The sequence below is a fragment of the Chrysemys picta genome, chromosome 5 (assembly GCF_011386835.1).
Source record: "Chrysemys picta bellii isolate R12L10 chromosome 5, ASM1138683v2, whole genome shotgun sequence".
In the NCBI taxonomy this organism is placed as follows: domain Eukaryota; kingdom Metazoa; phylum Chordata; order Testudines; family Emydidae; genus Chrysemys; species Chrysemys picta.
The window spans coordinates 46055333-46081510 of record NC_088795.1 but is presented as its reverse complement, the minus strand read 5'-3'; the positions used below and the strand labels follow the sequence as shown (position 1 = coordinate 46081510).

Here is a 26178-nt window from a genome sequence, read left to right as displayed (position 1 = left end):
TGTCAGTGAAAGATTATAGCAGGGAGAAGAAAGCAGGGAGCTGCTAGAGCCTTCCCCTGCTTCCTCCCCCCTAAAAGAACCTCACCCCGCTGCCAGCCTTTCTCCATGGCAAGGGAAGTCTCCGGCAGCACAACACTACTCTGCTGTGGGTAAACTGTGGGTCAGGATGACAAAGTGGTTCGTGACCCCATTTTAATGGGATCGCCTGGGCTGGCAATAGACTTGCTGGGGCTTGGGGCTGAAGTAAAAGTCCGAGCCCATACAGACAATGACTTGATTATACTGCTCTATATACTATACACTGAAAAGAAGTACAATATTTATATTCCAATTGATTTATTTTATAGTTGTATGGTAAAAATGAGAAAGTAAGCAATTTTTTCGAGGGATGGTGAAATGTAGGCCAGGGTTTAAAAAAAATGGCACTGCTACAAAACTATGAGAATTTTTAAAAACTATGACTGAAATGTAATATTCCATAAACAAAGACAGGGGAAAGAGGCAGTGAAACTTAAAACTTACCCTAATAAAACTGTTAGAGTCCTTCGTATGGAGCAAGGGCTTTATCGCTTTGAATTCATATATTGAATACTATCTATACATCTCTGCTAGTGTACATGTGTACTCTCTCCATATACACTTATACACAGCCCTAATTACATGATCAACTCCACCGTAAACTATAAAGGCTTATTAATAATGGCAATATATTTTCTGTGCCAGAGAGTCAGACAACTCTTGCCAACAAACTAAACTGATCCGGCTGAGAAATTATACCTATTTTCAATGCACTAGCACAGAATACCCATCATTCAAGATCATGATAAAAATATTCCTTCATATCGAAGTGACTTGATACATTTATCTTTTCCAGTACAAGACTTGGGAGCATAAAGATCACAGCGAGACCACCAGGATTATTTTTTGTTAATTTGAGAACTATATTTTCAGCATAACTGAAATATTTGTGGAGAAACCAAGTGTGACATTGCACTCTAAGATTTTATGAAAGTATGCTGATGAGTGTGAATATAATGCAACTAAAATATGCTTCATGCAAAAGGTCTCTTGTAAGGTATCATTACAAAGCTTATAATCTACTGCGTGTGGTCATCGTATTTGTATAAATGTATCACTCTTGTATCTGAAACTAGAAATATAAAATATAACTTTGAGGGCTTATTGTAATTATGCGAAGTGTGGGCCATTAATGGTGGTTTGGAATCTTGATGGCTCCCATTAACCAGGACAATTGTCTGTAGATGGTTCTGTTTTACTTGTGAGTCTTCCTGTATACATGTGTGCTGGCAAGTGGGTAATGAAGTCTTACAGTGACATGTGATCATGTCACCTGAACTGGAATCCATCTTTAACCTGGTGCTTTTCCATTGAGAAAAGGGACTCAGAGTGACAAAGGATTCCCGCCTTATGCAAAAGATATATAAGTGGGTGAAACAGAGAAAAGGAGGCAGCCATCATGAGAAATCCCCTAGCTACCACCTGAGCTGGACCAAGGGCTGTACCATGGGAAAGGATTGTGTCCCGACTAGGAAGGTGTCCAGTTTGTGAAAGAAACTTATTGAAACATCTGTGAGGATGAGATTTTAATCTGTATTCAGTTTTATTACTGTATTAGACTTAGATTTGCATGTTTTATTTTATTTTACTTGGTAATTCACTTTGTTCTGTCTGTTATTACTTGGAACCACTTAAATCCTACTTTCTGTATTTAATAAAATCACTTTTTACTTAATAATTAACCCTGAGTATATATTAATGCCTGAGGGGGGGCAAACAGCTGTGCTTATCAGTGCTATAGAGGGCAAACAAGTTATGAGTTTACCCTGTATAAGCTTTATACAGTGTAAAATTGATTTATTTGGAGTTTGGACCCCATTGGGAGTTGACCATCTGAGTGTTAAAGACAGGAACACTTCTGTAAGTTGCTTTCAGTTAAGTCTGCAGCTTTGGGGCACGTGGTTGAGACCTTGGGTCTGTGTTGGAGCAGATTGGCCCGTCTAGCTCAGCAAGACAGGGTGCTGGATTCCCAAGCTGGCAGGGAAAGCAGGGGCAAAAGTAGTCTTGGCACATCAGTTGGCAGTTCCCCAGGGGGTTTCTGTGATGTAACCTGTCACATCAAGATCCTCAACAAAAAGTACTACATAATTCATCAGCATCATCATGTAGTCCTGATGATATTATGTATGGATTCTTGTTTTACTTGTTGGTCTTGATTTATATCTGTTGATCACTAGTTCAGTCTAACATTTACTTGTTCAAAGTACAAAAAACAAACAGAGCAACTGGAGAAAAAGCAGACACTTTCAAAAGTGAAGCATAAATTTAACATAGTAAATTATAAAGAGAAAACACCAACCAAGTAGTTGTACCAGATACAATACAAGCTGTAATCTACAAGTGGATGACAAGTAGAAGCCACAATATTTTTCTGAATAACTGTTTTAGGGTATGGGTTACACAGAGCAAGGGGAGAACATCAACTGCCCTGTTACCTTCCACTCCAGGTTTGGAGAAATGAAACCAAAGCGGTGATAAGACTGGATTAGTTTTACAGAGGTTTTCTGGAGCGGGGCAGGTGAGCGAGCAGTGACAAGATCGATAAACAGACACACACGGACATGTCTTAAAACAGCAGTCCCGACTGCATCAGGGTGGGGGCATGGCCATAGCCAGCTGCTGGAACTCGGGGTGCTCCTGACCCCCCTAGCCTGAAGTAGTAATAACAACCAAATACACGGTTTCCTCCTTCAGAGCCCCACTATAAAATTGTTTCAGCACCATTGGGCATCTGCTGATACGGAGACCCGGAGGGAAGCGCAGACACTGGGCACCAGCTGGCCAGGGCAGGGCAAGCGCTCTCCTGCCAAGGAGCAGGAAGGGCGGCGGGCCGGGCACCCGCAGGGAGAGGATGGCGGGGCGAGCCCGGCTTCCCGCGCCCTTAGGCTGGAGGCGACGAGTTACTGACCGCAGGCGGAAACGGCCCTTCTCCTTCGAATCGCGTCCCCAGCACCAAACGATCGCGACGCCGTCCCGACCCAGGTCCCGCATGGAGGCGCGTCGGGCAGCAAGTCCCCGCCTGCGGCCGGAGAGCCCCCGGCCCTGAGACCGGCCAGAGACTCCCACCGCCCGACACTTTCCCGGGGTCACTCACTGAGCCGGGCAGGGGGCTCCCCGCTGCTGCTGCTGCTGCTGCCGCCGCCTCCAGCTAGAGCTGCCGCACATGGGGGAAGGGACAACCGCTCTCAGGGGTGTGAAGCGGGGAGGGCTGAAGGTCGCTACTGGGGCGGTACTGCCACACGGCCAGCCCCTTCCGCCGCTCAGTTGATGAAGCGGACCGGAGAGAAAACTAGCGGCTACCATCAAAACTCACACGTGACTGGCGCCCCGCCTTTCTCTAGCATCCTGCCGTCCCACGTGACGCCAGCCCGACCGCCAGCATTAACGGAAAGGGAGCGCGGGCGCATGCGCGACAGTCAGGCGCGCGGGAGGGCGGCTCTGGATAGCCAGCTCTGGAGCGACACCGCCGGCCAGCAGCGGCGGGAACAACAACAGCTGACGTCATGGGCGGGGAGGCTCCAGCTCCAGCTCCTCCCCCTTCCCCGCGCCTGCCTGGTGCCGGCGGCCGCGATAGGAGCTTGTGTTGGGTACCAGACATGGCCGTGGTCACTGCCGATGCCGCCCTTGCTGCCGAAGGGCAGGAGCCTCTCCTCAGCTCAGCAGGGGATGACGAGAGCAGGTAGGCCGCCCGCACCTGTCTTTACAGGCCCCCGGGCCCGTCTGACCCTGCGGCGCCGGTGTAGCCCCACAAAATGCTCCGCTCCCGTTTTGCTATTTTGGGTGTACTGAGCATCCTCCCAGAGGAAGCAGACCGGGAGTGTTTTCCACCACAACCCCATCCCTCCCGTTTGCAACCATCCCCCCAGAGGAAGCAGACCGGGAGTGTTTTCCACCACAACCCCATCCCTCCCGTTTTGCAACCATCCCCCCAGAGGAAGCAGACCGGGAGTGTTTTCCACCACAACCCCATCCCTCCCGTTTTGCAACCATCCCCCCCAGAGGAAGCAGACCGGGAGTGTTTTCCACCACAACCCCATCCTTCCCGTTTGCAACCATCCTCCCAGAGGAAGCAGACCGGGAGTGTTTTCCACCACAACCCCATCCCTCCCGTTTTGCAACCATCCCCCCCCCCCCCCCCCCCAGAGGAAGCAGACCGGGAGTGTTTACCAAACTGCTACGCTGCGTGGCAGAAACCGCTCCCAGTAGCAAAACGGGAGGGGAGCATTTTGTGGGGCTACACCGGCAGCCCGCTGTAAAGTGGGGACCCCGACCCGCCAGCACGTGATGCGAGCCCGCACCGGGCACTGCCGCCGGCGCCCCAGCGAGAGGCTGGGCATAGCGCTGTGGAGCCCCTCGCCCGGGGCTCTGGTTCAGCCCGATTGTGCCCAGCAAGCCCGGGTCGCTCAGTGGCAGCGGAAAGCCAGGCTCCAGCAGCCGCCCTGGGGCAGAGGCGCGGGGCGCGTGGGAGGCAGAGATTCCCTGAGTCGGCAGCCAGGGTAACTCGCTTAGCGGGCTCCACTGGGTAGGGCTTGAATAAGCCTATGGGCTCTGCTAGGCTCTTCTTGACTGCGTCAAATAACCCAGTTGTGGTATATCCCCCAAATACCACCCCTACTGGGATATCCCTCGTAGCAAATTGTATCTGTGCCGCTGGCTCATTTCTCCCAGGGAAGGTGAAATGTAAATCGCTTTCTGTGCGCCGCATTTTGAATCACAGTCTCTGTATTAGTGGTAACTCAGCATACCTGAAGCAGTACCATTCATGTGTACAGATAAGTCCTTAGAAGATATCTATTAATCACTTTCGGAGGCAAGTGCTTATTTAAGCTTCAGCCTTTTGCTGTGAGGTACCGCCCAGATACTGTGATCAGGGCTTGATTAATTTTTTGTGGGCTCAGCGCCAAACATATTTGTAGGCTCCTATCACTATGTGGTTGTGATGGGCCCCTTCCAAGTGTGGGCCGGATGTGACATCACCAGTAAATGTGTTAATTTAATGTGTTAGTAAATGTGTTATTGCCAGGATGGGGATGAAAATGAAAACATTTATTTAATAACAAAATAAGATATTTGAAGCCACACTGAGACCTCCACTCAGCCCATAGAGAACAAACTGGGCTAACATCAATGTACCCAGAATACCATTGAATTTGGTTTGTGTGGGAGGGGGTTGTTTTAGTTTTGTCTTTTTTCTTTAAACACTCAGCTCCTGCTTGGGGCCCTGAACACAAGTGCTTAATTAGCAGAAATAGGAACCATATTAAGCCTGGATGTAGCAGTCAATGTGTCGCACCTGCATCTCCCCACCCCTTCCTCCTCCTCCCAAAGTTATGTTTCGTAAATACATTTTTTGAAAACTGCATTTTCTACTTTGGTACAATAATGTTTACAAAACTTTGGGGTAGAGTGTGGGGAGGAAAATTGCTGGTGCCCATCTTTTGCAGGGAGAAAGGGCCACTGAGAGAAAACACACACTTTACCTCAAAGGCTACCACAGTCCAGCCTCAAACTCCTAACCCAATCTTCACATGTGGGCTCTCCCCACCGTCCCTCCTACTGTCCCCATCCCACACAACTAACCCCCAACAAAGGCTCTCCTCAATCTCCCTGCTACTGCCCACACCCCCACACACACTTTCACCCCAGAGCTGTCACCTCACTCTCTTCTACTACCCCCACACACACTGAGCCAAACCCCACCTTCAACCCAGACTCTCCCCTCCCTCCATCTGCCCCCTGTCACACCAACCTCTACCTTAACACCCTGCTTCTCCTACATCCCCACACGGAGTCACAGCCAGCTCCCCCATTGCACCCTGACTTGCCCCACAACTGCCCCTTTCCCCCAAAACTGGGCTGTGCCGTGCCCCATCCACCACCACCCCCGAGTGCAGGGGGGCAGTTTCTAGGCATTCCCACTGGCAGGGAGTGCAGCAGCCAGCACTGACAAGCCCCACTGTCACCGCGCCCCCCCGCTCCCAGGGACCACAGACAACCGACCCCCACTCTGAAGTGCAGGGTCGAGACAGTGCCCAGGAGCCCCCGGGCATCACATTCACTAGTAGGCTGCCCACTGCCCCAGGAGAGTCGGGGAGACTCAGGGGTGGGGGGAGCTAGGAGCTCCAAGGGGGAGGGGAGCACAGCGGGATTAGCGCCAGGAACCCTCTCCCTGCACCAGACCATTTCCTTGCTTGGGGTTTGTTTTTGGTCCGCTCCGACCATTTCAGCTGGGTGGCTGGTAGCATGGTGCAGGGCATACTGGGACTAGTAGTGCAGCTGGCAGCGCAGGTCCCAGGGCCCCAGCCGAACACAGCGGTGTGCAAACTACAACTCCCAGCACACCCTGCATCGCCAATCCCTTTTGCACCTGCTCACTGCGCTCCCCAGGCTGCTGAGTGTTTCAGCTGGTGCTGGGAAGTTGCTGACTCTTCACATTGCTGGGCTGTGGCCCAGGCTGGATTAACCCTTTGTGGGCCCCTTCCAAGTGTGGGCCTGGCACCATCGGAGCCATTGTAAACACGGTACTGACTGTGATATAAAGTGCAGCACACAGACAGCGATTTACACTTTGCCTTCCCTGGAAGAAATGAGCCAGCCACACAGATCCAATTTGCTGTGACCGATATCCCAGTAGGGGTAGCATTTGGGGGATATACCACAACTGGGTTATTTGATCCAGTCAGGGAGGAGCCAAGGTCAAGGAGCTTTCAGAGACCAAAGGCCTATTCAAGCACCACCAAAGTGGAGCCCACTGGTAAACCTCCCAGAGCCTGCCCAGCTGTATTTTCAACATCTGTATGGTGGTGTCTCATTTTGGTTACTTGCATGAGCAGAGACTGGAGAATGCCCCCATCACCTTTTTTTCCTTCCTTTTTTGCCTCCAGCTCACCACGTTGGTGATGAGTGAAAGTTGCACTCACCTCGTGGCTGCTGTAAAATGGTTTGGTCTCAGTGAAGATGCCAAAGAATACTGTGCACATCTTTAAAAATCTGTCAGCTGTTGGCATGATTATAGGGCAAGCTGCACTCTAGACCCCTTTCAGTCTTTTAGGTCTGCCCTCCTCAATAGAGCCCTGCAAACCAACCTAAATTTGATGGGACCTGACTACAAGTGTGGGGTCCAGGTAAGGTCAACTGCAACAACCAGACCCATTCAGGGTCAGTTTGGCGTGCCTCCTCCTGCCTATGGGATCTCCACAGCCACAGTTGCATGCACTGCTCTGACTGCTACTGCCACCTCACTGTGCAGTGTATGCAGCAGAGTGAGTGTGACAAGGAGTCACAGCGTTTCTCATCCCACAGTACATACAGCAAGCAAGATACAGTAGGAGCAGGGGGCACAGCCTCCGGCACACACAGCCACCACCACACTGACCCCATGGGCAGGAGAGGTGATGGTGGTGCTGACTCAAGTTTGGTGGGGAAAGAGTTGGGCTGGGTGGGCTTGGGTCTGAGTAGGGCCTAAAACTTAGGCTTGGCTTCCTGCCTGTTTCTCAAAGGTGGAACCAACCACTCTGCGACTGGCAGTTTGGGTGGTAGCCCACTTGTTTCCCAACTGCATTAACATGAGAGGAACAGATGTGTTTGGCACCTGTAAGCCCTTTTCCTCCGGGAGCCTGTGGCAGCTGCTGATTGAAGTGACTCAAAATAGCTTCTTCAAAACAAAGCATTGTTTTATTCATTCAAAGGTAGGTAGCATGCAGAGCAAAGAGTAAAAACAATAGAGGCCTGGGTGCATACTTCCCCTATCTAAACCTTAATGTTTCCTTGCAAGCTTTGGAGTGTTCCATTCAGCCCAGTTACCTCCATCTCTAGGTTGGGAGGAGCAGATGACTTTGATGCATTCTTTCTCTACTTTTATGTGTTTTTTTTCAGCATCTGGGCAGCTGCTGAGAACGACCTCAATCACTCTTCTTCCCTAGGCCAACATCTGTAAGGTTTTAGTGTCCCCTTTAAGTCTAGGCTCAGGCCTCAGAAAAGTAAATCTTGCTAGTGTCAATGAAGCCAGGTATGGGCATTGCTAATTAAAAGTGTCCGCTATTGTTCCTTTAAGAATTAGTTCTATCACAGTTTTGTTTCCTCTTTGCTTTCTCCTCACCAGCCTCCTTTGATTTAACTCTGTACAGTCAGGCAGGATATCAAACAAGGAAACTGAGATATTTAGAAAAAATAATACACATAACTCCCTCATTCTCTGTGGTTGTTCATCTAGGTATTTTATACAGCGCTTTATCACAGTATCTGGGTGGTACGTGGCACGCGTCTTTCCCCACCCTCACAGCAAAAGGCTGAAGCTTAAATAAGCACTTGTCTTCGGAAGTGATTAATAGTTATCTTCTAAGGACTTATCTGTAGACATGAATGGTACTGCAAAAACAACAAACCCCCCCCCCCCAAAGAGGAGGGAAAAAAACCCTCACCAAGTGGAAGCTATACTAATACAAAAACTATGTTGACCAGGTCAAAGTACCTATAACAGAGATGGTCCCTCACAAATAGAATTAATCAGAAGAATCCTGTGAAGAAATTGGAATTGTTATTGCCTCTGAAAAATAAACAGATCCTCAAGAGATACTATCAGCATACATCATATAAAAATATTTCTTGCTCATGTAACTATAACAGTACTTTAGATCTTTTATCTTGGAATGATAAAAAAAAAAAACTTTTCACCAGTTATGTTGTTTGTTTACATTTTTCGTTTCACAAAGCCTGGAAATAATGAAAATAGGCTTGTCAGGTTCGCTTTTGATTGTAGTCATTTTCAGTTGTTAGGGTTTCATTTTATTTTTCTTTTAAATTCATAACACTGAAAGGGAATGTTTAGCAGTCATGATTTAGGCCCCAGTCCTATAATCTGTTGCAAATAAACCCTTATGCCTATGAGGAGACAAAGGAGTTTGCCTACACGAATGGCTTGCGGGATTCAGAGGCTAGGCATAAGCAAACATAAATCAGTCTCACTGATTCCAGTTTAGCATATTGTATGAAGGTTAAATTTACTTGTAAAAGAACAATACAGCCTGGGCAAAAGTGCAGTTCTCCAATAGATTTGTCCTTTTGCTATTTTAGGGCCCTGTGGTGCATGAGTGAAAGGCATATCACCTTCTGATTTTTCTCTTCAGTGCTACCACAGTTTAATAGGGAAGTGGGAGCCAAAAAGCAAGTATGTGCTATGTGATAGGTGATGTGTCTTTCACTTCAGCAAGACGTACCACAAAATGCTGCAACCAAGAGAGGAAAATATTGGAGGACATATTTATTAGGTATATAATATTGCTGAGCTATATGTGACTTTGTTATTGTAACAATCATTAATAAAACATGATACAATAGGGTAAACATTTCTTTTTAGAAAAGAAAAGCCATTTAGTGCACGCTGGTGTTTCATCAAAAGATGAGCTTTATGTCAGAAACAAATCAATCTCATTTACAATGTGTGTTTTAATATTCTTCAATGAACAGTGTAAGCTACAAAATACATATACTATTTGTAAAATTTGAGGTAACCTATGAAAAATGCTTTCGATGTCCTTTAGGCTGAGAAATTCTTCATTAAGAGCTAAACAACAAAATGAGATTATTTCTTCTTTTTTTGTTATTGTTGTTCAAGATATGGAGATGTTGTGGAAACACAACAGCATTATAGGAGTAGGTGGAGGTCCATTCGTATTATGTACCTTACAATGTTTCTCAGCAGTGTAGGTAAGTAATCTTGATATTCATCCAGCAGAATTTCAACACTATTTGTACAATGGATATATTATTTTGATTTGAGAATTCTAAGAAGTCTATATATTAAAACTATTTCTGCTCCCTAACTAGTTATTTTTTATATATATCATAAAAATGCAATGACTACTTGTGAATAGAGAAAATAGGGTTGATGAATTAAAAGGAAGGGTAAATAGCAACCATTAGTATTAAAGAATGAGGATTTCTCTGCGATGCTGGAATACAAATATTGGATTTTAAAATGCATATACTTGCAGATGTTTTTCCTCCTGGGGCATCACAGTACTTTTTGTTTCCCCAATATATCAAAACTGCAGAACAGTTTTCTCTTTGACCCCAAGAGCCAAACTCATTAAAGTGTGAATTCAATTGATTTCTGGTATCGGCTTATTTTTGACTTTTGTGTTGGTTAGTGTGATATTAGGATGGTACTTAGATTGATGAAGGATTGAAGAAAGTATTAAATCTAAATGTAAAATTATTTTTTGATACCAAGAAAATCTGTTTCTTTGAGAGCTCTATTCCCTGATATGGATTGAGGAAAACACCTATATATAGACTTCAGTGGGACCATGATCACACTCTAGGTGTTCAGTGCATTAAACTTTTTTACACATCTACGTAGGATGGTGCCCTTATTTTAAATAAGAGTTCTTCTAACTGAAAAGCAATTACTGTTTAATCCATTGTACTTTTGGTTGCCATGTGGAGCTTCAGTTTGAGAATACAGTATTTTTAAAAAGCAGAAGAATCAGCCCCATAATATCCATTTTACAGTACTTGATTAATGATTACATGTAGCAATGTAAAGTAATTCAAATTCTGTTTTCTTGTTTTTATTTTTTTAATACATCACAGGTTTTTCAATTGTAATTATGTCAGTATGGCCATATCTGCAAAAGGTTTGTAAATTTTAACAATGATGATTGATGATGATTTTATTTTCTGCTTTATTAGAACGTAAAATCGCTGTTAGAGCTTTATTGTGGTATATAGGGACTTTACAGTTTAAGGCACAATCCTTCAACAAGCTCTATACAGGAATAGATCTCGTTGGTGGACCAGGGACTTATTTATCTAAACTCCCCTAATAGTTTAAACTATTACATTTTCAGTAATTAGTTTTCTGTTTCACACTTTAATCACACTTTAACGTAGGAATACTGTATTGCTGTTTTTAATGATTGATCCTTATTTCCACGGTAGTAATTTGCACTACCATGTAGCATGTTGATTTTTTTGTACTTTTAATTAAATTTGCGGTACTGTATTTATTTAGAAAAGACTGCCAAAGCAATATGTAGATGTAAACGTGAATATCTTGCAGTTTTAAATAGTATTTGAATAAAATCAGGATATTTGGGGATAGGTATTTTTCGTTAACTTTATTGAAGTAGGTTCCATTCATATCCCATTGTGCTAAGCACTATACAGACACAGAGAGACATGAGGTCTGCTTGTAGAGTGTACAGTAGAAAACATTACACTTTATAAGAAATTCTAACAACAAAACCAAAACAGTTGTACTAAGTCAATAAGTGGAAGTGAATGACTAGACTGAAAATTCCCTCTCCTAGCCTCTGAGAATTTTTAACACTCCACATAAAATCTGTCCTTTAATTTACCAATTAATAATGGTTCATGTTGTCAATCCTTAAACATTAGGTTTCCCAATCTTACTTCGCTTCAAGTTGTATTGTAAATTGGTAGAAAACTGTAGATATTTTAGATAATTTGTTTTCCCCAAAAGGACTTTTAACGAAGCTGTAAACATACTACATGAATCCTATTTATTTGTATGTTGGACAAGTTGTCCGGACTTAAAAAATTAACATTTCTACAGAACTTTGAAGATAAAAATCCCTGTGTGTCAAGGACTATTATACTACAATCTTTTTTGCATTGATGAGGGAGAGCCTCATCCTTGCTCCAGTCTCTTTACAACATGTAAAAGGGCTGGAGTGGTGTAAAGGGACCCATAAAAGCTTGATTTCGGCCATCGTAGAAGTCCCCTGGTGCAGGAACTGTGGGACAACTGCCTTCCAAAGACGACACCCCCCCCCCCATAATCTCCAGCAGAGAGGGCATGCTATGGGTGGGAGGATCATGATGGCAGTGTGGGGAGACTGCTGTGACAGGCCCTCAGTGAAAGTTATGCAGCGGGTCTCTCTAGCCTCTGGAGCATTTCAGGTTCAGGAAGGTGCAAAGATGGCTTAAAGCTGCATAGTGCCCTCTGACCCTCCGCTGTAAGCTCTGCACTTTAGAGGTATAGCACAGAATCTTGCAGGTTGTAGGGGACTGATTCCAAAATTGTTTTTGTTGATATGATGAAGAGCACACTGTAATTTTTAAAATCACTTTACTTGTTTCTGCAGATTGATCTGACAGCAGATGCAAGTTTCTTGGGATGGATTATTTCTTCATACAGTCTTGGACAAATGATAGCCTCACCTCTGTTTGGTTTATGGTCCAATTACAGACCAAGAAGAGAACCACTTGTTGTTTCAACTGCCATTTCTGTGGCTGCTAACTGCCTTTATGCCTATGTCCATTTGCCTACTTCACACAACAAATACTATATGCTGGTTGCTCGTGCCCTTGTGGGGTTTGGAGCAGGTAATTGCAGCAGAATTTAAACTGCTGAAGATGAATGAATTTATTTTGTGTCTTAAGAGAGGACAAGCTTTATGGTTATGTTAAGCAAAATAATTTATTAGGCAAATAATATCTTCCCAAATGATTAACACAAGTAGTTAGCTAACACTGTGTACAGACCTGCAAAATTATATACTTTCTTTTGTGCATATAATAGGGAAACATGTACCATTAGCAAACTGCTTGTTTGGTGTATAAGGGGGGGGAGGGGAATTGAACTAACTGTGACTGGAGATTTAAATGTATCATTTTGATCTTTTTTTAGGAAATGTAGCAGTAGTTCGATCATACATTGCTGGTGCCACTTCTCTTACAGAAAGAACTAGCGCCATGGCCAACACCAGTGCTTGTCAAGCAACAGGATTCATACTAGGACCAGGTACAACATCTCTTATTTCCTCATCCCTCCAAAACAAATTACACTCCTTTTGTTATTTAGGAGAAAATCAGACATTAAGTTTGGGGCTGGGAATCTCCTTAGCAGCAGTGTGCACAAAAATGAGCATGTTTTGTCATAATATTAAACTGAATACATTAACATTCTGCTGTGGTTTATTCATTATGCAGATATTACCTCCAAAAAAGTCTAATTGTTTATGAGTACAGTTCTGTTCACTGTAATTTTGGTGGCAATTTACCAGGTATGACTGGATTAACAAAGTAGGTTTGGACTGTTACTTCCATTGCTAACTAGTTGATGGTGTTCAGAAAATGAAACAAACAAACAAAAAAAGTCATCTCCACAATGCTTCAGCAGCTACTGGCCCATAAAGACTCTGCAAACTAGCTGTACCTTATTTAGGGTGATGAGAGTTTGGCATTGAGTGCCTGTGCAAGCCTGACCTCATTCCGCAAGTAGCTAAAGACTCCACCTTGCCCAATTACCATAGGAAATTATGGCTGTTGAGCATGTTTAGTATATCTCCTTATATCTCAGGGGGTGAGAGTTTTCTGTGGGGGGCTGGCTATCAATCAACCCTGGAAGTAGCATTAAAGAGGCTACACAACCAGAGAGGCAGTCTCCCTAAATGACTCGCATACAGGGTGCATTCTTCCTTCCCATTCTCCATTTTGATAGGCACTCAGCCAAGTTCCTGATGATCATAGGCTAGGCAGGGGAGGAGCTCTTACATATATTCACACACTCTTGCTCCCACTCATCACCTGTTTAGTGTTTAATTTTTTTGGAGTCTGTTTCCCTTCTGTTGGACCTAGCAGAAGGGATACCCCCATCCCATGCTAGGACATTCCTATAGATGGGTAGATGGAGTTAGCACATCCAGTTCAACTACAGAGAATCACAAGTAGATGGTAGGTGTGGAGCTAGATAATTTTCCTTTCTTGGCCTTGTGCAGCTGACTGACTTGTTCTTAGTGTCACACTGCTGTTTGTTGAGTATATTCATATGGCTTTCTGGGGATTGCATGTTCTACAAGCTGCATGTATTTCCAGATAGTTAGGATCCCATTGGTGTCCATCAGATGACTGTGCACTGGATTCCCCAAAGATAATGCATTAATAATTTTAATGTTTGAATTTCCTGAGGTAATTTTTTTATCTTAAGTTTTTCAGACTTGCTTCTCTCTGATTGGAGAAAAAGGAGTGACATGGGAAATCATTGATCTCCAGGTGAACATGTTCACAGCACCAGTTCTACTGGGAGCTTTCCTAGGAGTTATTAATATTATTCTAATCTTTGCTATATTCAGGTAATTAAATAGAAACTAAAACATTTCCTTGTTTGAATATTGTGGATAGTTTGTTATGGATACTTCCACTTCTGTTGAAAATTATCTTTGGCTACTTATCAAAATAAAATTCACTGAAATTATAAGAGTAAAGGATAGAATTTTCAAAAGAACATAGCGATAATATGACCACTGTTTTAAAGAACTAGAATAATAATGTTTACATCTTGAGCACTTACATTAAAAATGTAAAGCCTTGTATTATTCAAAGTGGCTAGCTTCTGTGACTCATGCATCCTCACTTTTTAGTAAACAAAGCTTAGTGATGTATGGCTGAGATACAAACCAATAAAAGCAAAATGTTATGGACGCTAGTGTCAGTAATTCAGCCCTGATATACCTAGTATATAGAATTTGAAACGCATATAGGGCTCTGCCCAGTTCATATTAACCTCCATAGCTGCCGACCTGGAAAGACTTTGCTATCTTTCTGTCTGTCTCCTAGATTATAAACTCTTTGGGGCAGAGACTGTCTTTATTTTTATGTATTGCATGGTGTTCTGCACACTTTGACAGTGAATGAATAATTGAGATGTGTATTTGTCATGTTTCCAGCAAAACTTACCCCTTTCCAGAGATGGAGTTGAAGTCCATCCAGTCTCATTGCCCTGTATAGCAATTTGGCTTGTGAAGCTTCTGAAGTAGGCGGAGTTCTTCACTAGGGCCCCAATTCAGGAAAATCTAGGGTTACCATTCATCCGGATTCCCCCGGACATGTCCGGCTTTTTGAGCTAAAAATAGCGTCCGGGGGGAATTTGTAAATGTCCGGACTTCCCCCCCCATGCAGAGCACGCGCGGCTAACAGGGCAGCCGGCCGGATGGTGCCACTTACATGGGGCTCCGACAGCCAGAGAGAGCCCCTCCTCCACTTCCCCCTCCTCTCCCCTGCAGCAGAGCTCACTCCCTCTCTCTCTCCCTCCCTCCCTGCATTCGCCTCCAGCAGTCTGGAGCTCCTCCCCCGCTGCTGCCCTGCGTGCCAGGACGGGACGAACGACTCAGGTCCTTCCTGAGCAAGCTCACAGAGACGTTAGGCGAAGGCCAACAACAAGGGGGCCAGGGGGTCGGAGAAGGGGCAGGGAGGTTTTGGAGGGGGCAGTCAAGAGACGGGGGGGAGGAGTCGGGGGGGGGGCTTTCTGGGGGTGGGGGTGTGGATAAGGTTTTGGGCAGTCAGGGTACAGGTAGGGGGTAGGGTCCTGGGGGGCAGTTAGGGGGGGTCTTAGGAGGGGGCAGTTAGGGGACAAGGAACAGGGAGGCTTAGGTAGGGGGTGGGGTTCTGGAGGACAGTTAGGAGCAGGGGTCCCAGGAGGGGGCAGTCAGGGGACAAGGAGCGGGGGGAGGGTTAGGGGTTCTGAGGGGAGTGAGTGGGGGGGGCTAGGGCGGGGCTCCTCCCGTCCTCTTTTTTGCTTGCTAAAATATGGTAACCCTAGGAAAATCCCTAGTCCCATGCTGTAACTGCTTTTTGGAATCTTTGCTTAGCTTTTACTCGGGGAATAAATGTAAAAGGGCCATGTAACCTAAAGCATATCTTTGTGGCTATCATTTCTGGAAAAAAGCCCAGCAAGAGACATGAAGAGATTCCATGGGCCCTAAAGATTACTTACCCCTCATTCTGAAGATACAGCTGATCGAGAGGGAGGCCTCCTGTAGTTTTCTGTTCAGGTGGTCTGTACCACCTGAATATTTGAGATTAGGGTGCATTCAGCAGAGTAGCAACTCCAATGGAATCAGAAGGTTCCCTGCTCCCTTCTTCTTCCAGATATGTATGGATAGTTGGTCCTCACCACATGTTGTTGTGCTGGAGAGTTATTCCAGGCTTAGTGTTATAAGACTTTTCAGTAGCTTGGGTAGCCACAGCAGAGGGAGAGGATTGGACTCAGCATATGGAGTTATTGATATGCGGCATGCAGGAAACTCATTTACATTCCTATGTGTCTCTACCTCCATGCTGCAGAGCTCACTTTATTTTGTATGTTACCATTTTGCTGCATATGTGCTAACTTGAGTAGGTTATCCCATTTCACAGCCAATATATGTGAATTTGTAGAGCCATTCCCATCATAGAAAGCCACGCAGAATTTTAGCTGAACAGAACCAATATCTGAAATTACTGTATTGTGCACCCCTGAGAAAGGATCCTATGTTCTACAGTACCAAGGCACAGCAATGCAGACTCAGATATGTTGGGCCAGTCTCAGGCCCTGATTCATGAAAGCAGTTAAGCACACACTTAAAAAAAATTCATGAATAGGGATGCTTTCCTGAATTGGGGCCTTAAATCCAAATTTTGCTAGTTTTTTTTTTTTGTTTGTTTTTTAATTTGGTGGCTTTATACTTTCAGATTCTGTTTTTAAATACATCTTGAATAGATGAGACAAAAAAATGAGTGCCACATTAACTTCATAGAGGATCATCTATAAATGGGCTTAGGTGGTATCCAGACTGGTATTGATTACAGTGAAATCTTAAGGTATGCACATAGTGTTTAAAAGTGTGAAGACTGGTTAAGATACAAGATGGTACCAATTATTTAATATTAGAAATGTAACTGTGGCTGGGTACAAAAGAAATTAATTGGGTAACTGTGCTAATGAGAACAATTTTCAATCTTTAGAGAACATCAAGTGGATGACATGGGAAGACCGTGCAAAAGCATCAATTTTGAAGCAGAAGGTAATATTTTTCTTTGAAAACTGACACATTCTGTGATACTTTAATTTACTATCATATTGTATATAAAGTGGTTTTTTTATTAGTCAACCCTTAATTTACAAATATTACAGAGGGTGGTGGATTGAACAACTCAGAATTAGTAATGGGATATAGAACTGTCTGTCTCCAGATTGATTGAAATCTGGCCCAAGTTGGTAATGAAACAGTTACTACCATCGAGACGTTTTGGTGATAGTATATGTGGGATGAGCTAATGATCACTACAGTTCCTTCTAAATTTGTCACATTCTGACAATTTCAGTGGAGACCAACGATTAAATTGACATGGAGATTGAACTGGTTGTTCCAACTGATCACATAATGATACTCTTATCAGCTATAACCAGCCACCATTTGTATACATAATTTTGTGTGATATTGTGCAGTTTTACTGTGTATGATCCATAATTTACAGAGTCCTATTAAAATCTATGTTACACAAGTCTAGGTTTAAATTAGAGGTAATATATATATGTTACATTGGTAACCAATTCACAAACAGTCCTTGCTGCACAAGGTGCTGCTCCTACCTACCCTACAATAGGTACCATACAGCATTTGTGTATCCTGTTATGCAAAGTTCAATTTTTTAAAATGGTGTGCACATCCCATTCACTTGGATGGGGTTTATACTGTCTTAGGAAAAATTACAGCTAATCATAAACCCCCTTTTAAAAGGAAACATTATATTGGTAATCTAACTATTTCAGTGCCATATACACTTCTACCCCGATATAACGCTGTCCTCGGGAGCCAAAAAATCTTACTGCATTATAGGTGAAACCGCGTTATATTGAACTTGCTTTGATCCGCCGGAGCACGCAGCCCCGCTCCCCCGGAGCGCTGCTTTACCGTGTTATATCCAACATTTGTGTTATATTGGGTCACGTTATGTCGGGGTAGAGGTGTATTATAGTTTTCTATATTAAGTTATAACAGATCATTGCAAACAATCTGAAAATCAGTTTTTATCAAATTTAAACAAAAATCTTTGAAATTTACCATTTCTGCCATGTTGAAAATTTATTGTGGAGGATGTTGCTGGGGCCCTTTGTTGCTTGGGAATTCATCTGTGGGATATAGAGCTACAGAGAAGCTGATTAAGAAACAGATTCTCTATTTAGTGTGATCTTCAATATTTTCCAGGATTACTTAATGTTTGTCCCTCACACATAAGGAGAAATCAATAGTAATTTACATATTTTCTTGGAAATGGTGAATACTCTTTCCACCATCATTCAAATCATGCTCACTCTTAGCCAGAGTCAATTTTTTTAATGTAAGTCTAGGGGAATTGAAATGTAAATCCTTCTTTTAAAAAATAAATAAAATAATTTACTCCCAAAATATGTCTATACCCAAACCCAGAAAGATTCATGTCATGGAGTGTGGCTCCTCTCTTGCCTTCTTCCTGCAGAAACTGCACAGCTTCCCATGGTTGTGTCATCACAGTGTCCTTTTATTTTTAGTTCCCTCTATCCTTTTCACAAGAGTCCCTGTGCAACAATGTATTTACAATGTTAACCTAGCTTTTGGCCCTCTCACCAGCGCCTGAGGGGAATGGAGGTCTCCCACCTCTGTGTGGCTAGGCTCAGCTAGCCCTGTTCCTCCCTCTCCTCTCCTGGCATTTCGTTCCTGTCTCTTTATCAGCCTTGGGCTGATGGGGTAATTGGCTCCTTATACCATTCAACCAGCCAGCGTGATTGACTAATTACCCCCATCAGCTTCCTGAAGAGGAACTAAGTAATAACTGAATGATCAGAGTGCAGGCTCTCCTGTTTGCATCCTGCATTCTGTCACAATTGTACATTATGCATAATATTATTAATACCTGTAGCCGCAGAGTAACATTAGAGCTCATTAATTGAATTGTAAAACTTCTTAATTTTGCAATTTAGTTCATTCTTATGTTTCTTTACAGAAAGTGATTATGTGGATCAGGATGCCCAAGGCAACATTGACCAGGTTGCTGTTGTAGCAACCAACATTCTTTTTTTTGTCATTTTGTTTGTTTTTGCTGTCTTTGAAACGTAAGTCTACCAGTTTTCTCCTGTTACTCATTAATTAATGTTTGTAAAGTTCTTTGAAGACATAAAGTGCTCATAGGCTTTTCTGTTGCACTCATTACCTAACTGAATGTTTCGCAAATATAAGTAAGCATTATCCCACCTCATCAAAAACAAGCCATAATTAAAATTGAGTTGTATGATATTTTCCATTTAGTGTGGCACATCAATTTAACAGAGTATCATTATGTAGTACTTTTATATAAGGAACAGTTATATTTAAACTTTTGAATGAAATGTAAACCCAAATTGCTGAACATTTGTGGCTATTGAAGATTTCATTGTGCTCCTCACACGAGTTGTAAACCCCAATGTCACATCAGATTTCAATAGAGGTAATTTAATTCTATCTACCAAATCTCTGCAAGGGAAATAATATTTTCAGTTGGATACATTGTCCTTTATCTCCTGTCCTAAAAATTGTGTAGCCCTGTAGTGCATTTGTAAATGGCTAGGACATTCCACTTCAGACTTGTTTCAATAGTGGTTGAAGCGATTCTTATATATAGGTGCAGTTTGCACAGTACTTTGGTATCCTTTAGGATTAAAGAATCTAGCTATGTTGAGATGTGACTGCAGTGTATAAACCTAAACTTGAAAAAGGACAAGTCAGTGCTTAACAATAATAATAGGGGGATTTCATAGATGAATGAGGGAAAATAAGAAAATGTAATGTACATCTGAAGAAGTGAGGTTTTTACCCACAAAAGCTTATGCCCAAATAAATCTGTTAGTCTTTAAAGTGCCACCAGACTCCGTGTTGTATCTGTTTAGGGTGACTCTTGTACATTAAAATGGGTAAACTGACATAATTTTGAAGGGATAAGCTTGTGTGCAGAATTTTGAGCTATAATATCACATATTTGAAGTTTTTGTTCCCTACTGAGTATGTCTTATAAAAATGTATTTGATATTTACAAAACATCTCCGTTCAGACTTCAGTTTGACAAAGTGTAGCAGTTTTTCCTGTATACAATGGTAGATTACGTCTGAGTGATTTTTTTTTTTTATTTTATTTTTTTAATGAACATATGTGGCTGCATGCAATAGAACTCTGATGGATCTTAAGTTTGCTTTTTTCACTGGCAAAGTCTGGGAGTACTATATGGAAACAGAATTGCAAAGCATAATTTTGATGGCAATAGTGTCCAGCCTTTCTTGTTAGATTGAAGATCATTTGGTGGAATAGAGGGAAGGGAAGGAGAAGAAATGAATGGAGGGATTTTAGTAAGTGAACGTTTGTTTTACCCCAGTGGCAAAGGGGCCGGTGACTACAACATAATGGCCAAATTTTCTGTGCTTTGTGAAAGGAAACAAATGCACATATCCCATTAACAGTAATTACAGCTGTATAGCTAAACCTTGAACACCATAAATTAAATAAGTTACTATTCAGTCTTATATATTTATCTTTTACATGCAAAGGACCAGATTTTTCCTTTCCATTGTATTAATTGTACACCATCATGAATCCATTGAAATAATTCATGTTACATCAGTGTAGAATTGGTATAATGGAATGGAAAGTCAAGCCCAGAGGATTTGTTGTAAGTGATGCATCACAAAATGATGTTATAAACAGCGTACATGTTCTTGTCTGTTTGTCAGGAGGGAAGGCTTCTGTATGACCATATCTGATACTATAGAGAATAAATATATGGATGATGCTCTTCTGGGATAACCTTTGTACAGGTTTTATTAATGTCTCTCCTATTTTTTACTGCCTAGCATAGCTACTCCATTGACAATGGATATGTATTCCTGGACCAGGAAAGAAGCAGTTTTTTATAATGGAATTATCCTTGGTGCAATTGGCATTGAATCAGTCATTGTCTTCATGGTGGTTAAAGTAGTTTCTAAACAGTAAGTCACTCATCAGGTTTTTGCTCTTGTTTATCTTAATGTAAACAGACAGGAAAATGTTTATCTGGGGAACTTTAGGTCAGGTCTTCATTATCTGAATCAAATTCTGCTCATCTTATTTTAGCAAATGATAGAAATGTAGGGGCTACAAGGAGACCTCTAGAGATCACTATTCTAGCCCCCTGCCCTGTGGTAGGATTAAGTATACCTAGACCATCCCTGATAGGTGTTTGTCTAACTTGTTCATAAACACCTCAAAGAACTGGGATTCCACAACATCCCTAGATAACTTGTTCCAGTGCTTAACTATCCTTATAGTTTAAAAGTTTTTCCTCATATCTAACCTAAATCTCCCTTGCAGCAAACTGAGCAGGTTACTTTGTGTCCTGCTCCTGGTGGATATGAAGACCAATTTATCACTGTCCTTTTTAGAAAAACCTTTTACATATTTGAAAACTTATGTCTCCCCTCGGTCTTCTCTTCTCTAGACTAAAGTAATTATGCCAAATTCTTTCAACCAAATAGTTCTACTTAAGTCATTGCAACTAGTCATCTGAATAAGTTGTACAGGATTTGTATTTGTGTATAGTAGATTATTTTTAGATACATTTGGTCATGAATATGTATTATTTAGTTATAGTTTTCATTATTCAACAGGACTGGTGAGCGTGCTATACTCTATGGAGGCCTACTGATTATCTTGGTTGGATTCTTTATCTTGTTACCTTGGGGAAAACAATTACCAAATATCCAGTGGGAAGGTATAATTATAAATAACGCTAAACTGTAGTCTAAGCATTTCATTAACATATTTTTTTAAAATGGGATCCCTTGCTTAATTTCACAGATATAAAGAATAATTCCGTTCCCAGAATCATCTTCAGTGAAATGTTTACACCTTTCTGGAAGCTCCAAACAACACAACTACCATCCAATCACACAGTAGAGCCAACAGGATGCTCTGTTGTGCAGCCCTGGTGCCTGTACACTCCATTGATCCACTTGGCCCAGTATATAACCTCTGATATACTGATAGGATTGGGCTATCCAGTCTGTAATGTCATGTCCTATACTTTATACTCAAAAATTCTAGGACCAAAACCTCAGGTAAGAATGAAAACTAGGGAATTTGTTCAGATTTTGCTATTACTGTAACATGTATACTTGATGGCATAGTTTGTTCCATTTGTCTTTTGATCAAAACTGTTTTGTTGGTTATGGGATGAATCCTCTTGTTTGTTAGACATTTGAAAACAATGAATGTGCATTTTTTTACATTTGAATGCTCTTTATCGACACACAATATATCCATTTAAAACATCTGCTGCAAGTAACTTTTTTTTAAAGAAAAGTTGGGAAAGAAAATTGTTTGATTCATGGACCAGAATGATCAGTTAATCTAACTTGCATATCCCAGGATGCTGAACTTCACCCAATAATTCCTGCACCAGACCCTTATCTTGTGGTTGAACTAGAGCATATTTTTTTAAAAATAGCATCAGTCTTGTTTGTACATCTGGCACAGTGAGATCCATGTCCATGGCTAGGGATCCTAAGATTATAGTAGTAGTAAGTGATGGACAATCCAACAGCTCCCTAGATAAGCTGTTCCTGTGATTAATTATCTTCACTGTTAAAAAAAACTGCGCTGTATTTATCTAGTTTCAGCTTCCAGACATTAGATCTTGTTATGCCTTTGTCTGCTAGATTAAAGAGCCTTCCATGGTCAGAAATCTTCTCCCCATGTAGGTATTTATAAACTGTGAACAAGTCACCTCTTAACTGTCTCTTTGTTTAGCTAAATAAATCAAATTTCTTAAATCTTTTACTGTAAGCCAGGGTTTCCTGTCCTCTAATAATTCTTGTGGCTCTCCTCTGAGCCCTCTTCAATTTTTCAATGTCCTTTTTTGAAATGTGGATACCAGAATTGGATACATTATTCCTGTAGTGGTATTGCAAATGCTGTATTGGTTATGCATCTGAGAATCTTGTAAGCTCACTTTAGCCACAGCATCAGACTATGAGCTCATGTTTAGCAGTTATCCGCCATGGCACCTAAGATCTATACAGAATTACTGGTTTCCACGATATAGTGCCACATCCCGTAAATAGGACCTTCCTTTTTGTGTTCCTAAATGTATGTTATTTACTTCAGTATATCAAACATATTTTACTAATGGAACTAAAGCTTCATTTGCTTTTAAGGCATAGAAAATAGCATTATGGAGAGCTAGATATAGAATATTGGGTTTTTTTCTGTCTCCACACACATGTAATTAACACATTGGGTCTAGCTTCCAAAGGTACAGGTATGTGAAGTCAGACTTATTAGGCTTCCTTCATGCAGTTGGGCCACTTCAAAACACTAGCAAAGATACAAAAGTAGCAATTGGCTTTCTACACTTGTGCTTCCACTTGAAAGATTAATTTTAAATATCCTGGTCTGAAAATTGTGAAGTCACCAGGTGCCACATGGTATTCATCAGTTTTGTCTAGGAATGGGAGGAAGGATAGGAGACAGAATGATAGTTGTGTTTTTAATTGAGTTTTTAATAAGACAATTGAGTTTGGCAGGTTTGATGTTTTTGGTCTTCTTCGAGTGATTGCACATGTCCATTCCACTTCAAGTGTGTACGTGCCCTGTGCACCAGAGTCAGATTTTTCCCGGAGCAGTACCTGTCGGGGCGACGTGTACCCTGAACAGTCCAATGCTGCTGCATGGTGGCTTAAAGGGCAGAGTCGCCCCAGACCCACCTCAGTTCATTTTTACTGCCCAGGATTGGTAGTCAGAGTTGTCTTGCATTCAGGACATCTAATTTTTTTAAAAATCTGATTGTTTTAATTGCACTATGGCAGTACATTGCAATAATAACTATTTGGATATTTTCCTTAACACTGAGGGAGGTGGCTACTTTTCACTTCTGCAGCCGTAGCTGTAGGAAGAATTGGTTAAATTTGCTGCTTTTGCCAACAACAAAGGTATTCTGCAACAATAGAGAAGTCTCCAGTGATCTTAACTGTTTTTAAAGTTTAATACAAGTCCCTTCATGAAAAAGAAAAAAATATTACACTATAAGGCGAGAACTTCAATCTATCGATCCCAAGACTTTCCTGTAATTTTCATGATTATTTTGGAGTATGACATTGTTAATCTAAATTAGATGTTAATCATTAGTGCTGGGGAACATTATTCACATCAGTGAAGCGATATAAAGAATAAATATGAACGTGAATATATGTCCATGCTATCAAAAGGGGTAGATTTAGATAACTGCAATTTATTCAGTTCCCTCCTTTAGCTTCATTTCTGCCACAATGCCTGTAAAGCACTAGTAGCTTACAATGGCTAATCAGGTGGTAAGCTGAGATCACTGCTTAATATAAGTAACTTGTTTCCTTTATCTCCACCTTCTCTTGTTTTTTCTCATCCATCTGTTGCATCTTGTTATAAAATAGATCTTTCCACAGGAACTTGTCTTTTTACTGTATATCTCTCTAGGCATCTGATTATGACTGCTTATCTTTTATTGCTTAAAAAAAACCAAGTAATGTTCATAGACCAACAGTCCAGAAAAATGAGCAGTGTCTTTTCCTGATATCTTATATACATTTTCTATTGTAATTAGAGTAACCGAAGAAAATGAAATCAATTTTTTTTCTGTTACTTAACCACAGTTCTTTGATCCTTTTCAGGGTGTCTACATGGGCTGGTTAACTGCCTCTGGAAGTGGAGCACGTATACTGGGCCCAGTGTTTGTGAGCCAAATATATACTCACTTGGGACCTCGTTGGGCATTCAGCTTAATCTGTGGAATAATTGTATTCTCTCTCTTACTCCTGGAAGCAGTGTACAAGAGACTTACTGCATTTTCAGTCAGATATGGAATGATGCAAGGGTAGATTTATTTTTAGCTATGTAAAACGAAAATCAGACATATGTAATTGTCTTGTTTTTAAACAAGGGTGCCTCAATACAGGCCTATAGAGCTGTACTTGTAACTGAGCAGTGGAGCCTGTGAAGTATGCATAGCCTAATCACCGCTACATCTTGATTAATGAAATTATGCTAAGATTGCATTCTTCCTTGATAGCAAAAGTAGGAAAGCTATGTTTGATCACAATACAGCGCTAGGGTAGTGCATGCTGGAGTTCGTAGTTTCCAAAAGTGTCAGACCTTTGTGTTAAACGAAATGGCAACCGTAGGCCCTAGTTGTAGGAGTATAGTGGCCATATTGTAAGCACACCCTTTTTAAAAAGAAAAAAAATGCTGCCTTGATTCTATGAATCAGGATTATTAAAGCTTCTTGTAACTACAAGGTTGACTGAACCATGTGCACTTTGAATCAAAACACCTACCTCTTTTAATCAAATAAGTGAATGTTTGTTTGTTTTCTGAAGTGCAGATTGTTTCAATGAATTAACCAACAGCGAATAGGAAAAATAAACATTTTATTCTAACAAGACACCCGTAATTTATTGTGAAATAGATATGGGTGGCAACTATTCAAAATATTCCAACAGCTTTGAGTGATTTAAACTGAAATATAAACACTCAGGCTGGGATTTTCACAGGAACATCTTTGAATTTGGTGTCCAACTCCGATTGAATTTTAATGGGTTTTGGGTATCTAACTCTTAGTTTCCTGGAAAATCCCAGTCTAAAATGAGTTATTTGCAGATCATAATTTAATGCATAAAAGTTCAAGAATGTGATTTATATAATTACACAATCACATAATAAGTTATGACAAGACATCAAATCAGATTCACTAATGGATAAGAATTATGCATTCTAAACTGTATTTCAAACAAAGAAGTATCCCTCTGTAGCTGAAATTAGAGCCATGGCTGCTCTTCAGTATGTCTAACTGTACGCTGATTTTAGCATTACATTTGTAATTGAGTATCTATAAGCCAAGGTTAGAACACAGACTAGTGAAATAAAGTTACTTTAAATGCTGACTGAAGGGAGGTCATAAAATTTCCATTCCCTCTGCAGAATCAAGAGCATTTAAAATAGGAAAGGAGCTTGCTCTCAAAGAAGTTTCTGTACTACAGAATAGGATACTTTAAGCATTCCAGCACAAACTCGCTAATAAAATAACCAATTAATGTTAAGAATTCTCTTGAGGGAAGAGTTTTGAAATGGTGATAGAGAACCTGTGTTTAGAGGGCCACAACAAACTAATGACCCACCTTTCTGATTAAAGCCAAGAGTAAGTTATAGCTTTCAAAGAGCAACATGATTAAATATTTTACTATAATAGTAATCAGTTAAGTCACTTTGTGTTTGTGTTATGGGTTAATAAAATTACCTCATGCAA

At 41.6% G+C, this 26178-nt stretch overlaps 2 protein-coding genes across 10 annotated transcripts in view; one reads left to right on the top strand and one right to left on the bottom strand.

The window, feature by feature from the left end:
* ABHD18 (abhydrolase domain containing 18) overlaps window positions 1-3506 on the bottom strand; it is a 41465-nt gene extending 37959 nt beyond the window's left edge. For 3 of the 7 annotated variants that reach the window (XM_065597690.1, XM_065597688.1, XM_065597689.1), the window contains exon 1: window positions 2987-3127. Coding sequence is in view for 2 of the 7 variants with exons in the window: in XM_065597686.1 (XP_065453758.1) it covers window positions 3392-3485 (94 nt within the window). In the remaining 5 variants the exon portion in view is untranslated. Of the gene's footprint in view, window positions 1-2986; window positions 3128-3172; window positions 3309-3391 lie in introns of those variants that run through there. The other 4 variants (XM_065597686.1, XM_065597685.1, XM_065597687.1 and 1 more) reach the window with 4 other exon arrangements.
* A 69-nt stretch (window positions 3507-3575) lies between these two features.
* On the top strand, window positions 3576-26178 carry MFSD8 (major facilitator superfamily domain containing 8). 3 transcript variants are annotated; one of them, XM_005282764.4, is made up of 13 exons: window positions 3582-3757; window positions 7954-8086; window positions 9692-9783; window positions 10672-10715; window positions 12189-12429; window positions 12734-12847; window positions 14033-14177; window positions 16828-16886; window positions 18847-18955; window positions 20720-20854; window positions 21512-21615; window positions 21702-21961; window positions 24548-26178. In XM_005282764.4, the coding sequence occupies exons 3-13, from the start codon at window positions 9753-9755 to the stop codon at window positions 24752-24754; spliced, it is 1449 nt and encodes a 482-aa protein (XP_005282821.1). In that variant the 5' UTR covers window positions 3582-3757; window positions 7954-8086; window positions 9692-9752; the 3' UTR covers window positions 24755-26178. The 3 variants fall into 3 exon arrangements, with proteins under 3 accessions (XP_005282820.2, XP_005282821.1, XP_065453756.1); XM_005282763.4 differs by lacking the exon at window positions 7954-8086 and having other exon boundaries at window positions 3576-3757; XM_065597684.1 differs by lacking the exons at window positions 3582-3757; window positions 7954-8086 and adding an exon at window positions 9118-9344.

Excerpts from the sequence above, each read along its gene's own strand:
- MFSD8 (XM_005282763.4), top strand. The coding sequence starts at position 3,582 with ATGGGCGGGGAGGCTCCAGCTCCAGCTCCTCCCCCTTCCCCGCGCCTG. Across the intron at positions 9,784-10,671 it reads AATGTTTCTCAGCAGTGTAG|GTTTTTCAATTGTAATTATG; the intron begins GTAAGTAATCTT and ends AATACATCACAG. Across the intron at positions 21,616-21,701 it reads ACCAAATATCCAGTGGGAAG|ATATAAAGAATAATTCCGTT; the intron begins GTATAATTATAA and ends TTAATTTCACAG.